The sequence below is a fragment of the Lontra canadensis genome, unplaced genomic scaffold (genome assembly GCF_010015895.1).
Source record: "Lontra canadensis isolate GAN:19392208 unplaced genomic scaffold, GSC_riverotter_1.0 scaffold86, whole genome shotgun sequence".
NCBI lineage: Eukaryota > Metazoa > Chordata > Mammalia > Carnivora > Mustelidae > Lontra > Lontra canadensis.
This window is the reverse complement of record NW_022631080.1, coordinates 494,110-509,412: the sequence shown is the minus strand read 5'-3', so window position 1 is coordinate 509,412 and position 15,303 is coordinate 494,110. Positions and strand designations below refer to the sequence as shown.

Genomic DNA, 15,303 nt, shown 5'->3' with positions numbered 1-15,303 from the left:
AGATGAAGCCTGGATTTTTCTCACAGTAGTTATTTTTGATTTGCTCTAGCAGTGAAGCCCTATAAATGCAGAAACCAAAATGATTTAGTCTGGAAGATCCAAAGATAGGTATTAAGTCATCTCTCATGGCCATAGAAAAACCTTTCTACTCTATTTATGGAGCATCCCAGTGAGTAACCCTGGCTTTCTAATCAAACTACAAAGAAGAACTTCCACCAATAACTTGACAAAATTAGTTGGATGTATGGAATTCTTAACTGATTGAATTTTGAAAGATGTCCACCCAAGATAGCCACTTTGACTTCTGTCACCATTACTGTTCAATCTTTTTTTTTTTTTTAAAGCAGTCTATGCAGAAGCCAGTTGTTACTTGAGGCCTCCCCTGGAATGTGAGATACATATATATCTCACAATTTTATACACACACACACACACACACATATATGTATGTATATATATATTATAAATTCATGGCAAGATAGTGCTTCCTCTTTATATCTTATAACAGTAATGCAGGTACAGCATTCATCTCAACAACAGATTAAAGTATACATTTAAAAAATGTGTAGCTACTCTGTGGTCCTGTGGAATACTACTTGAGGAAGCAGATTACTTCTCTGGCACTGAAATGGTAGGGGATAAATGTTCAGTAGATCAACATTGTGTGGCTTAGCAAGTTCTAGTTCATGGACCCCATGGCTAATGGAGACATGCAGGAGACATTTGAAAAGATGGGCCAGAAGTTTATATGAGAAGTCTGGATGGAGGAATAATGGGCTTGGGGGTGTGGAGGAGGATGGGGTTAGAGGAAGTGGAGGCCTAGGGAGAGGTTAGGGACCTCCTAGGAAGAAAATACACATGGAAGAGATGAAGAGGAAATACACACTTGTGGTGTAGTTACTATAATTAGATATGCCGCGTTAGAAATGGTTTCCTGGTGTGTATTACTTAAGTGGATGGCTTCCGCACGTGACTCAACTCATCCTTCTTTTTCCTTTTTTTTTTTAAACTACCTTAAAAATTAAAGTTCACCCCCCCTTTTTTTTGTATCTCCCAATCCTGGATTACTTATGGTAGCCATTTGACAGCTAACTGCAAGTCATAAATAAGTCCCTGTGATCCTTTTCCTCTAATTCTCTAGTGAATCAAAGGGTTTGTTTCAGAGATAGAAATAACCTGTATTTTTGCTTTAGCGAAGTGCATAATTCCAAGTCCTTTGACATTATGGTCAAGGTCATCACCATGGTAGCACTAGGCAGTATTCCTACACACTTAGCAGGTGAGTTCTAGAAGGGTGAAGGGTGATGTCTCAAATCTGTGTAGTGGTGGGTGTACAAATACATTTTTGGGGGTTGATTTTTAGTGGGCTGCCTTGTTTTTCTCATTTCTTACGTTATTGTTCTTGCCCCGGCTCCCTTATTGCACCTGTTGAGGTGGTTTGATCATTTTCCACTAGGACGGAAACATCTATTTTCTGGGCTTATTTTTAGGCTCTTAAAGATTTTATTTATTTATTTGACAGAGATCACAAGTAGGCAGAGAGGCAGGCAGAGAGAGAGAGAGAGGAGGAAGCAGCCTCCCTGCTGAGCAGAGAGCCCAATGTGGGACTCAATCCCAGGACCCTGAGACCATGACCTGAGCCGAAGGCAGAGGCTTAACCCACTGAGCCACCCAGGCGCCCTATTTTTAGGCTCTTACTAAATTCATCATCTAGAAGTATTGAGAAGTATCTGCATGGATAATTCTGTGTGCATCTATAGACCACTTTTCTTTTGAACGTATGAGTTAAACTTGAATCCTCCACTGTAGGAGAGAGCATGAGAAAAGTAGTCTTCACTGGGGAAATAATCCTGTGTGCTGTGAGAGGGAGGATTTTGAATGTAGAACTTAATTGTGTGTAGGAGCCTAATTGAGACATAATTCACGTACCATACAGTTCACCCATTTAAGCTACAATTCACTGGTTATTAGTATATTTGCAGAGTTGTGCAGCCATAATCATGGTCCATTTTAGAACATTTTTCCCACCCCAAAAAGAAAGCCCTTGCCTGTTTTTGGTCACTGTTCATTTCTCCTGAGACAGCCTGGTTCAAGCCCTAGACGGCCAGTGATCTATTTTCTGTTTCTGGGGATATGCCTATTCTGGACATATGAGTGGAATCCTACGATATGTGGTCTTGTGTCAGTGGTTTCTTCCATGTAGCATAATATCTAAAGAGACCTATATGTTGTAGAGTGTATTTGTGCTTGTTTATTGATGATATCCATCACATGGAGAGGCCACGGTTTTCTCATCAGTCAGCATGTGTCAGACACGCGGGTCGTTGCATTGAGTGCCTGTTACGGACAGCGCTTCCCTGAACATTCATGTACAAGTACTGGGACTTAGTTTAAAGAAATGCTTCTGTCGGGGCGCCTGGGTGGCTCAGTGGGTTGAGCCGCTGCCTTCGTCTCGGGTCATGATCTCAGAGTCCTGGGATCGAGCCCTGCATCGGGCTGTCTGCTCAGCGGGGAGCCTGCTTCCTCCTCTCTCTCTGCCTGCCTCTCTGCCTGCTTGTGATCTCTGTCAGATAAATAAATAAAATCTTTAAAAAAAAAAAAAAAGGAAATGCTTCTGTCGTTTCTGTCATTGTAACAGAGGAGGCCAGAGGATTAGAGATGGCCAAAGTGTACAGCGGTGTGTGCCAGCAGGTGAAAAATAGGCCATCAAGATGAATTTACTGGGAGAATTTAAGGCCGAGTCTAACTACTCATGAGGGACTCGAGCTGGGACACACAAAGCTTAAAATTATGATCCTCTGAGTGACTGTTACGGCTTTTTGCTGACCACAGACAATGAAAGTTTGATATTTTACTGTATTTGTCTGAAAATTGAAACATACTTCTCCCACTGGTACCATTCCTGGGGACTAGATTCCTCACTTCTAAAAACCTCTCCAGTCCTAGTGTGTTTTTTAAATGGTCAAGAATAGCTGTTGTCGTTTTGTTTGCCTTAGTTTCAGCTCTACAGTGAGGACTTTTTTTTTTTAATGAATTCTCCATTTCTTTTGAACTTTTGATTAGTATATTTATTTTACAGATAGTAGTATGTTGGTCCCTGTTCAGGAAATTTGTGAAAAATACCTGTCATTGGAGATAAAGAAACTAAAACCCCTTAATATTGCCAGGTTCTGTTAGAACTCAAGGTTGACACTGATGTGTCAAGGGCATATCCCCAAAATAGAGTACATCTAGATACGTGAGTCCTGTAGGCCTAGTCTGAATATTTTGTGACCACCATAATCAGTGGCCATAATTTGGTAGTTTTAAGGTAATCTCATCCTAGATCTTAAAGGCTCAGTGATTTTATTTTGCCTAGGTGCTCAGCTGTGACACAGTTGAACAGAGCACAGATGATGGAAAATACACAGAAATTCCCAGATTCTGGGGTTCCCACAGTAATGACGGGGTGTGGCAGTGGGGCTAGAGCGGATGTATATATACAGAGGACAAATACTGAAGAATCTTTTTCGAAGCACTATATGTGTCTGTTTTCTGCCAAGCTCGGTTACTTCACTGCTTTCATTTCAGATAATTTAAGTGCTTTTTCTTTTTCTTTTTATCCCACCTGAGTTCTAAATCTGAAAAGTGCAGAATGTAGAGAGAAAGGAGTAATAATAATGAACACTTAGAATGTGCTGGCCGTGGTTCTAGGAAAGTTGCACGCGTGGAATATAGACCCTATCCTGGCTCATTAGTCCTCCTGATGAAATGAGTGCTTAAGTCAGTGGCTTAGCGTCAGCACATGACAAGCCTTGCTTTGATTCAAGGTTTTCCTGATACCAAAACCATGCTCTCAAACTATGTTCCAGTTTCCTCCTCAGTCATGGGTGGTAAAGGGCACCAAAAAGGCAAGGTGTCCCCCTCCTCTCCCAGAAAAGTCTTATTTTTCTTTACATGCTTCAGCATCTCTTTTAAAATGCAGGTATTACTGGAAGAAATGGTACATTCTAAAATCCCAGTAAGGTTTAATAGACTTGTGTCAGACCTTTATGCTGAGCAAATTTCAGTAGGCAAGGCGCTGGAATTAAGAGCTCTGAATACATGAAAGGGTGACAGTGTTAATAGAGAAGGATTAGAAATAAGAGTGGGGGGCGGGGAGGGGGAGGTTCCTGCCGTTTTTTTTACTGTTTTGCTTAAGGCAGATCTAAGATATACATACCTTTACTTCCCACCCCGTGAACTTCTCGTTAATTAACACTGGTCCTGCCAAGGCACACTCGTGTCTTTCTCTGTCTAGTTGAAGAGTATTTCTGAATTGGTGCCTGATAAAATTTTACAGTATAGCTTTAAATAATTGTATTATAATTGAAAAAGCTCTGTGCCATTTCCCGTTTTTAAAATACATCATGCTTGCAAAATTTGTCTCCCCCCCACCTTTTTTTAGAAACTGCTAATTTGCTAGATTTATAGTAGCTGTAATAGTTCTATATGATACACTAAATTTGCTTCAATCCAGAGTGGTGGCTGTGATTTAGCTCCTTTTTATAAAGTATGAGTGTAAAGCTGGATTTCTCCGGGCCTCATCTTTCTAGATGCAGACCTTTATAGTTGTTCCCACTTGATGAAGTAGACCCTGTGTGTACTGATGCTTTGGTATACAGGTCAGGGTCTAACACTGGTAAGACCTTGATGACTGGCAAGTGGCCATCAGTTCTTTATCTCAGAAATACCATGATATGATTGTGTAATTACACTTGGTATGGAAAGTTCCATTTAAAGAGTAGATGACCGACATTAAAAACACTTGACCTCTGTGAGTTCACAGAAAGTACACAAAAACTGTTGGCACGTTCTTTACCATAACTAGCTTGTAGGTAGTTAATGATTGCTAAAGGGGCCAGGTGCACAGGTGGATATAAGGCCAATTTGATTCTCAGATCCATTAGTCGCTAAGGAAAGTTATTTACTTTTAAAATACATACATATATTCTCTATACCTAGCATGGGGTATAACTGACAGACCCTGAGATAAAAGAGTTGCAGGCCAGCCAGGTGCCCATGCTTAGGAAAACTTTTTTTTTTTCTTTTTAGCGTAATCTTTTATTTTAGGGTAACATTCATTACTCGTAGAGTAGTATCCATGAAGTTCTAAAAGAAAGAAAATGTGAGCCAACACTTGGCTCATTTTCATATGTGAGTAAACTGGCAGGTTGAGTCCTTTCATGTTGTTATATTTCTCATGTGCTCTTTTTAAAAACCTTTTTAATTTTGGGACTAATATCATACAGTTACAATGTTTAATTGAGGTATAATTGCTATACAATGTTACCTTATTCTCAAGTGTACAACATAGTGATTTAACAATTCTGTCCAGCATGTGGTTGCTCCCCACGATGAGTGTCGTTCCCATTATTGACACTATTTCCCTTCCCTATACTGTACCTTTCATCTGCATGACTTTATGAGTGAAAGTTTGTACCTCTTGTTCCCCTTCACCTAATTCACCTGATCTCCTTGTTTCTCCTCCCCTCTGGCAGCCACCAGTTCTCTGTATTTATGAGTCTGTTCAGTTTGTTCCTTTTGGTTTTTAGGTTCCATCTGTAAGTGAAATGATACGCTAATTAGCCTGCCTTTCTCTGACTTACTTCACTTAGGCTAATACTCTCTACGTTCATCCGTGTTGTCACCAATGGCAGAAATTTGTTTTTTAATCTTCTTCCATTTTTTTTCAATGGACATTTAAATTGTTTTAGCTATTGTGAATAATGCTGCGATGAACGTGGGAGTGCGTTCATCTTTTTAAGTTAGTCTTCAGATCAATATCTAGAAGTGGAATTTCTGAGTCCTACGGTAGTGCTATCTTTAATTTTTTGAGGAAGCTCTATACTGTTTTCCACAGTGGCCACACCAATTTACATTCCCACCAACAGTCCTACCAGGTTTCGTTTTTCTGCATCTCATCACCAACACTTGTTTCTTGGTTTTCTAGTACTGGCCATTCTGCTAAGTGTGAAGTGCTAGCTCACTGGGGTTATGATTTGCATCTTTCCGCTGATTAGTGATGTTAAACTTTTTTTTTCATGTGTCCACTGGCCATCTGTATGTGTTCTTTTGAAAAAAAAAAATACATTCAGGTTTTTTGCCCATGTTTTAATTGTTTTATTTGGTTTTTTTTTTTTTTTGGCGTTGAGTTGTAGAAGTTGTTTATATATTTTGTGTATTAACCCCTTATCTGATACATCATTTGCAAATGCCTTTTTTCATGTAGTAGTTTGCCTGTTTTGTTGATTTCCTTTGCTGTGTAGAAGCTTTTCACTTTGATGTAGTTCCAGTAGTTTATTTTCACTTTTGTTTCCCTTTCCTGAGAAGACATAGCAATATCCAAAAAAATGTTAAGGTCAGTATCCAGGAGAATCCAAGAATCTGGGATCGTGATACCTCCAGCTTTGTTCTTCCTTTTCAAGATTGCTTTGGCCAGTCTGGGGTCTTAATGTGGTTCCCATACAGATTGGGTTAGGGGTTCTAGTTCTCTGAAAAATACTTATGGTATTTTGATAGAGATTGTAATGGATCTTGTAGATTGCTTTGTGTAGTATGGACATTTTAATAATATTTTTCTAACCCGTGAACACTGAATATCTTTCCATTTGTTTGTGTCATCTGTCCTTCATCAAAGTCTTGGAGTTTTCAGAGTGCAAGCCTTTCACCTCCTTGGTTAAATGCTATTCCTAGGTATTTCAATTTTATTCCTAGGTATTCTTTTTGATGCAGTTGCAAAATGGGATTATTTTCTTACTTTGTCTTTCTGCTGCTTCATTATTAGCGTACTGAAACACAACAGGTTTCTACTTATTTTGGGTCATGGAACTTGACTAAATTCATTTATTCTAATAGTCTGTATAGTATCATGTCATCTGCAAATAGTGACGATTTTAACTTCTTCCTTCCCAGTTTGGATGCCTTATGTTTCTTGTCAGATTGCTGTGGCTAGGAGTTCCAGTACTACGTTGAATAAAAGTGGTGAGAGTGGACATCCTTGTCGCTAATCTTAGAGGAAAAGCTCTGAAGGTTTTCACATTGGGCATGATGTTAGCTGTGCGTTTGTCATATATCATCTTTATTACGTTGAGCTGTGTTCTAAGCCACTTTGTTCAAAGTTTTTATCATGAATGGATGTTAAAGTTTCTCAAAAGCTTTTGCTTCCTGTATTGAAATGATTGTATGGCTTCTGTCCTTGATTTTCTTAAAGTGGCATGTCATGTTGATTCATCATTATAATGTATTACTGAATTTGGTTGTCTAATATTTTGTGAAGGATTTTTTCATCTGTGTTCATCAGGGATATTGGCCTGTAATTTCCTTTCTTGGGAACTGTTCAAGTACAATAGGTAATAACTCTTCCTTAAATGCTCGGTATAAAACACCTGTGAAGCCATCTGGTCCTAGCCTTTTGTTTGTTTGGAGTTTTTTAAATTACTGATTCAGTTTCATTACTGCTAAACAGTGTGTTCAAAGTTTGTTTCTTCATAACTCACTTTTGGGAAATTATGTTTCTAGCAATTTACCCAGGTTGTCCAATTTATTGGCATGTAATTCTTTGTATTTCCCCCCTTTCCTTTCTTATTTAAGTACTCTTCTCTTGACAAGTCTGGCTAAAGATTTATCAGTTTTGTCGATCCTTCCAAAGAACCAGCTCGTAGTTTCAGTTTCTATTTCATTTATGTCCTCTCTGATCTTTATTATTTCCTTCCTTCTGTGAACTGCAGGCTTTGTTGGTTTTCCCTTTTCTAGTTCCTCTAGTCATAGGTTAGTATAGGTTGGCCTAGGTTAGATTATTTGAGACTGCTTTTTTCTTTTTTTTTTTTAAGATTTTTTATTTATTTATTTGACAGACAGAGATCACAAGTAGGCAGAGGGAGAGAGGCAGGCAGAGAGAGAGAGGTGGAAGCAGGCTCCCCACTGAGCAGAGAGCCTGATGCGGGGCTCGATCCCAGGACCCTGGGATCATGACCTGAGCCGAAGGCACAGGCTTTAACCCACTGAGCCACCCAGGCGCCCCAAGACTGCTTTTTTCTTGACATAGGCTTGTATCCCTGTGAACTTCCTTTGCTGCATTCCAAGTATTTTGAACCCTTGTGTTCCCATTTTCATTTGTCTATTTTTTTTTGTTGACCCATTCATGGTTTACTCTCCACATGTTTGTCTTTTTCCAGTATTTTTTCTTGCACTTGATTTCTAGTTCATACCCTCCTGGTCAGAAAAGAGGCTTGATGTAATTTCAGTCTTCTTAAACTTTCTGAGACTTGTTTTATGGCCTAACATGTGATCTGTCTTGGAGAATGTTCCATGTGCAGTTGAAAAAAAAAAGTGTATTCTGCTGTTTTGGGATGAAATGTTGTGGGTAGGAAATTTTTGTAGGTAAATTGGTGTCTGGATGACCATGTTTGTACATTTGATGCCAAAAACATTCTTGAGATACAGTTATGTAAGTGTAGAATGGCGGGATTTTTTTTAAGCTCTGTAGGGAATAAGAAATTAATAATGGGAGAGTTCTTCTTAGGATGACTGGCTGCTGGAAGAAATTGTGGTGACAAAAGCCATGTGCAGTGAATTTGAATTAGTGTTCTTTAGAGGGCTACCAGAGAAATGTACTTTACAAGATAATCAAGAACGCAAATAGATTCTCTGTGGAGTCGTTGTCTGATTGCTGACATATATTCAACTATATTGAAATGACAGCATAAATACACTGTAACAATTAGAGAATTAATAGGGGTGATACATACATGTATAACTACAAGAAAAGCAAAATTATAGGTAACAATATAAATTGACATAACTGTGTGTTTGTAGTTAACGTTTAAAAAACAACTCACCTTGGAACAGGGGTAAGTATGCCACTGGTCTTTTATGGAAATGATCTCTGCTCCATGCTTTATAAATACTGTGTCCAAAAAAATCTAGTATCATGACACACTTTAAAAACATCTATGCCAGTGCCTTTGAGATATAAGGGAACAACTTTAATTCCGAATCGCTAACAAAAATATGCCCTAAACAACTCTGTGACCATGACCGTGACCGTGACATTTATTGGGAAAAGTTATCTCAACAATTCACCATGTCTTTCAAATAAACACCTTTAAAAGAGAATATGAACTCCAAGAACTTGGTATTTTCCTTGTTTTCTGGCCAGTTTTGAACCTTTGGCAGGACAACCTGTCCTGCCTCAGAACTTCAGGAGGGAAACTTAGTCCCACAAAATCAAGTTTGTTATTGAGCTTAATAGAAGATTTGTGTGTGTCACCTCTTGGTTTAAGAGAAAGGCACTTGTTTGGCTCATTTATTTCTTTTAAAGATTTGCTTTTTCATGTAATCTCTACACCCAACACGAGGCTCAAACTCACAACCCCGAAATCAAGAGTTGCATGCTCTACTGGCTGAGCCAGCCGGGTGCCCCACCTGTTTGACTCATTTCACTGACAGTGTTTCTATACAGTCAACATGTCCTGGTAGGCTTCTGATTAAGATAACCTGAGCCCTGGTTCCAAGGCATCTTAGATAATGTCTGTGGTAGATAACATATAGAACAAAAGAAAACCAGGGCATGGTGAGCAGCATGTAAGGAGAAGTTAGTGGACTTTCATTATTAAAATTCTCTTTAAATGCCTGGACGGAGGCCCCCACCTTTTAAAATGAGCCTCCGCAAAAAACATATCCGGAGAGACATACACCCAGACAGACTTGGACTTGAAATGGAGAATGAACAATGTGGGCCCCTGTGGGGGGATGACAGCCTTTCCGCAACCTTGGAAGCAGCATGACGCTCTCACGGGGAGAGCCTGGGGAGGAGGCGAGACTTGCAGTTGCGGAGGAGAGCAAGACCTGAACCCTGCTGCCTGGTGGTGCAGTAGAGCAGTAAGTGCATTCATATCCCTCAGTCCAAGAGCCACAAACTAGCAGTGTAAGATCACTGTAGACCAGAGGCCCTGGGTGCGAACAGCCACAAAACTACTCGACAGAGAGAGGTGAGTGGGGAAGGAGAGGAAATAAATGAGGAAATTACATTTACTAAAATAACAAAGAACCAGGGTGCCTGGGTGGCTCAGTCAGTAGAGCCGGACTCTCTATCTCAGGGTTGCAAGTTTGAGCCCTGGTACTGGGTGTAGAGCTGATGTAAACAGATATGTAAAAAATACAATAACAACCAAATGGATCTGTAAAAACATCTTTGGAAATGCAAACTATGGTCATTGACATTACTGAAGTCAATAGACCAGACAAATTCTAGACTCTCTGGCATGAGAGAAGATAAGGGAATTAAAAAATATAAAAAGCAATTCAGAGAAATGGAGAATTTACCAGAAGGCTCCAGAATCTGTCCTAGGAGGAGTTTCAGAAGAACAGGGAAGAAATGGCATAGAAGCAGTATTTGAAGGCACAATAGCTGAAAATCTTCCAGAACTGAAGAAGGATATGAGTCTTTAAGGAAATGGTCTCCTGAGAGCAATTTCCAACATCTGGGAAGACAAGGAAGGGTCTCTGTAGAGCAGTTGGTATTCTTTACAGCCCAGCGTTGGGAAGCCCTGGCAGATTCAAATGAGCCTTTTCTGGTTTTCACTGGAAAACATAAGCAGAAATATAATGTGTTATATATACTAAGCTGTGTTTTCTGAACAAAGACACTTAGAAAGAACTCCTAAAAAGAGCTGTTTGGACAACTAGACCCAGAGGATCAAGATACCAAGGAAGACCTGTCCAGAAAAGGTAGTGTCCTGTCTGTATTTTGTGAAAAGTAGGTGGGAAGACAGTAATAGTTTGCTGTACTGTCCTGTAGTCCACATCTAAAAATAGTGTTTTCAGAACGAACACTGTGGACAAACAGTCTTGTAGGGAGAAGAATCTTGACTAGGATTCTCCGTTAAAAGGTGGTGTTAGTGGGACTTTTCAGTGAAGGTGTATTTCTTCTAGTGAACAACTGCAAGGCGGTAAGAAGTTAACCCCCATCAAATGAAACCTTGTAAACATTGGATGTTGCTTCAAGTTCACGGAAATATTTAGATGATTGTCAGTTATGTAGTTAGGAATTGGATTTAAGTGATGTCAGCAACTACATTGGTTCCCACCTAGAGGACTGATGTGCAGCCTCTGGCTCAGGGTAAACTTGTTTCAGTAAACTGTGTGATGACTCCTTTGTCCAAGCGACTTGCCGTGAGACAAAGTGTGTACATACAGCCCTCCTTGCAGATTAATGGACGATGGATAGGATTTCAGTCAAAACAGATCACAGATTATATTCCTGTACATGAGAAAAATCAAGTATTGATTTCCTGTATGACTTTCATCAGTTCCAGAAACCTTGATAGAGCTTTAGAAAGACAAAAATAGATGGGATTTTATGTCATCTTCTGTGTGGACATCCGGCATTTTGGAAGCCATACTACCCCTGTGGATCTTTCAAGTATGGAACATCTGAAAATATTTCCGTAACTAGAAACCTCGTCATGAGATGATCTTTTGCAAGCCAGACAGTGGGAAGACTCTGCTTGCATCTCATGCCTTTTCTCAGAGATCCAGACCTCCCCCATTTGGGGATAGGCAGTTCTCTCAGCTGACAAAGTATCATCTGTGAGCGGGGGTATCTGTCCTCTTATTGTGGTATTTACTGAAACTGGAAGTGTCCTCCGTTGGAATTACTGTCTTAGCAATCCTAAAGCAGTAAGGAAATCTGCACCCTTAAACGTCCTTATTAAAAAACATACACGGTTTCAGCATTCAACATGAAGAGCTAGAGGAGGAAAACCCAGTGAATTACAGAACATTATTAATGGATGTAGAATAAGATTGGAGTTCCAAGGCTCAGCACATTCTTGGATGTGAAGACTCCGTAAGATGAAGTTACTTCTTCCCTGTTGAACCTATATACCCCCACTGTAACTCAAGCCCCAAATTTCAACAAGAAGAGCGAAGACACTTTTAAGGCAGGACAGAGTAGGAGGGCCTCCCAGACACCAATTTATTTCCAGTTGTAGTGAGCGATCTGCATGGGGACATAAAAATAAACCCATCAGAGAGCTCGAAGCGTGCTGGTGTACTTATGAATGCTTGATGTATTGCAGAGATGGACTTTATAGTCAAGGAGGCTGGCGTCGTAACGTATCTATGGGATGGAGAGTAAAATTAGATTGTATCTTTATACCAGGCACAAAAGATTCTGTGGGAATTAAACTTTAAAATGGAGGTGTAAGGAAGATTTTCTTATAACATAAAAAGCAGAAAACCTGAAGGAATACATTGAAAGTCACAGTTTGTGTACTACAGGATGCCGTGAACACAGAGATCGCTCGAACCCCAGCAACTCCACATCCAGCTATGTTTTGTAGAGAATCTCTTAAACAGAAGGAAGTTAATTGTATCTGTTTGTAATAGTGATGGGTGGCAGCTTAAATATCCACTGACTAGAGAATGTTGTTAACCTAGTCAAGCAGCAGAATCCTACCTTACAAGTACAATTAGGAACTATTATGTATCAGCCGGGATGAATCTCTAAAACGGTGTTGAAGGCAAAAAGCAACTATTAGAACGGTATGTATCTTCTCAAACATAATGTTCTTAAGGTTTAAGAACATGCCGAATAACGGGTTTAGTCACAGGAAATGGCCACTTTGTCGGTAAGACAGACAGCCAAATATCTTGACTAAGTTCTACCTAATCTTGGTGCGTACGTTCAAGGTAATGCTAGACATTGGATTCCGGGTGACATTATCTCCTCGGAGGGCAGTGGGGAAGAGGGACTGCTGGGGTATTAAGGAAAGTACACAGGAAAGCTGCAGCTTTATTTCTTCAAAAATGTTTAGTTTATTACAACAGTGTGGTGGGTTCACGGTTATGCTACTAGGCTGTTCCACGTTGCTGTTGCGAATGTGTGATTTTTTTTTTTTTTAAGCAAACCCGTGTTGACAGAGGTATAAAGATTTGTAATCACGTGACATTGTAGGGAAATGGTTGTAAAATGACTGAACCCACTACGGCTTGCTCATCTGAATGTGGCTCTCGTAAGCTAAGAGGTTGGAAAGCATCTCCCCTCGCGCGCCAGGCAGACTCTTCCAATTTTCATTTCTTAAGCATTGCGAAGATCGTCCTCATAAAAACCATTCATTAAGTACCTCTCTTTGCTTGCTGTTGTGTGTGGTGGTGGTGGTCAGATGTATCGCTCTGCCATTTTTTTTTATGAAATCGGATGATGATTTTCAACCTTTTGGGTTTTTTTTTTCTTTCTTCTCCACTTTTTGTGATGCCAACAGGAATCTGCAAGCAGAATATGATCGTCTCAAGCAGCAGCATGAACACAAAGGCCTGTCCCCACTGCCGTCCCCTCCTGAAATGATGCCCACTTCCCCCCAAAGTCCCCGGGATGCTGAGCTCATTGCCGAGGCCAAGCTCCTGCGTCAACACAAAGGCCGCCTGGAAGCCAGGATGCAAATCCTGGAGGATCACAACAAACAGCTGGAGTCACAGTTACACAGGCTCAGGCAGCTGCTGGAGCAAGTAAGGCCCACATCTCTCTCTAAGCTGGGATATTGACCAAGATGCCTTTCTCCTCTCGTACATGAAACTAAAGCATAGAACTCAGAGTCCCTTGTCGACTTAGGATGTGCTGAGCAGAGTGCCGGCTCTCCAGGGATGTAAGAAGAGGATTCGGAAAGCTAGTGCATCTTTTTATATTGGTTCAAGATTGTTTCCTACAAATGTTTTTTTGAGCCATTTAAAATCCAGCTTGGGAAAAAAATATTGCAAGGTTTCCCGTGGTTTCCTACAAGTGAAAAGTTGGTCTTACTTCCTGGTAGACCTTTCGATTTTTTTTTTCTACTTCCTAAAACATAACGTGTTTGGCCTCCAGTGAGAAAACTTAGCAAAAGTGCATTATAGTAGGCCCTACCTGCCCGTGGTCCTGACCTTCTGCGAATGCTCAAGTTGGAGATACGTCCTCTCCATCCTGTTACTTCATACTTAACAAAAGTATGAATTCTGTCCTGCACTGTTGTAGTCTTACATGGTTCTGCCACTCTCACATGACCTTCTAAATCATTCAGTTACTTGGTACAATGATTTTCTCTCTCTTAATCCAGGGTAGCTGTAATTTCCTTGTAAACTTGTAAGGGGGCACAGTTTAGGTACAAAGACAGTACCCATGGAGCATATCAACAGCAAAATTTGGGAGGTTTCTATAGAAAAGGTTCTAATTTCTAGGACAAATCCTTTTAAATTTGTACAGTTATTTGAATGTTTATCCTGAGAACTAATGGTGTTTTCTTTTGGATGCCTTAGCCCCAGGCAGAGGCCAAGGTGAATGGTACAACGGTGTCTTCTCCTTCTACCTCTCTTCAGAGGTCAGACAGCAGTCAGCCTATGCTGCTCCGGGTGGTCGGCAGTCAGACTTCAGAATCCATGGGTAAGCGTTCTCTTAGCTACTCTTGGATTTGGTTTTCTCTTAAGGTCTGGAAGTGGCGAACCGTTTGCTCAGAGGTTCACATCATCCGCTAAATCACCTAATCTCAGCTCTCTTGCAAGCTACTGTCATATGTGTCTTTGGGGTCTAAAGGTGAGTCACATAGTCCAAGCCACCTCAAAGGGCCGGCCATTCAGTTACTCAAAAGGCAGTGTAGTAGTCAGATTTCATGCATTTTGGAGAACAGAAAAGGCTTTAGGATGAATGGATGTTTGTGAACAGTTTTGAAGGATGAAGTAGGAACCCAGCATCCTTTGAAAGATGTAGAGATGAAGACCTTGGGCCAATGGCAGAGAAGAGCCAACAGTCCATGTCAGTAGAAAAATCGGCTCCGAGCAGAAGGGCCGGGGCGGAAGGAGGGAAGTAATGGCACAGAAGAAGGGTAATGCCACTGAGGAAGGTTGGAGTCACATTACAATGACAGGAATGTTGAGCAAGGGTGTTGGACTCATTTTGGTCAGAGTTGGGGAACCAACTCTGACTGAAAATCTCATAGGTAACATCTCCAAGGAGGTGTCCTAGCAGCCATTTCTGGCCCAAAGTAACCCATATTTCTGCCTGTAAAAGGCACACACAAAGGCCAAGTTCTGGAAGTTCAGAGTATAGGCTTGATAGAGGTCAGGAATGAATGGGAGGAGAAGACTGGGAGACTACTATTTGCAAACATAGTATCTAGGGCTACGGGCCTGCCTGGAAATGATGGGTTTGGAAGAAGATCGTGATCCTTTTGACTGGGTACATACTATGTTTGAGAAACTGGCAGGTCTAAGCTGTGTGCAGAAGGAAACAAAAGTGCAGGTCTATAACTGTGT

The 15,303-nt window shown here is 40.6% G+C and overlaps 1 protein-coding gene across 8 annotated transcripts in view; it reads left to right on the top strand.

The window, feature by feature from the left end:
• Positions 1-15,303, top strand: part of DMD (dystrophin) — a 2,197,254-nt gene that overhangs the window by 2,150,311 nt on the left and 31,640 nt on the right. For all 8 annotated transcript variants that reach the window (XM_032883124.1, XM_032883125.1, XM_032883122.1 and 5 more), the window contains 2 exons: positions 13,287-13,530; positions 14,311-14,434. In XM_032883124.1, coding sequence (XP_032739015.1) covers positions 13,287-13,530; positions 14,311-14,434 — 368 coding nt within the window. The remainder of the gene's footprint in view (positions 1-13,286; positions 13,531-14,310; positions 14,435-15,303) is intronic.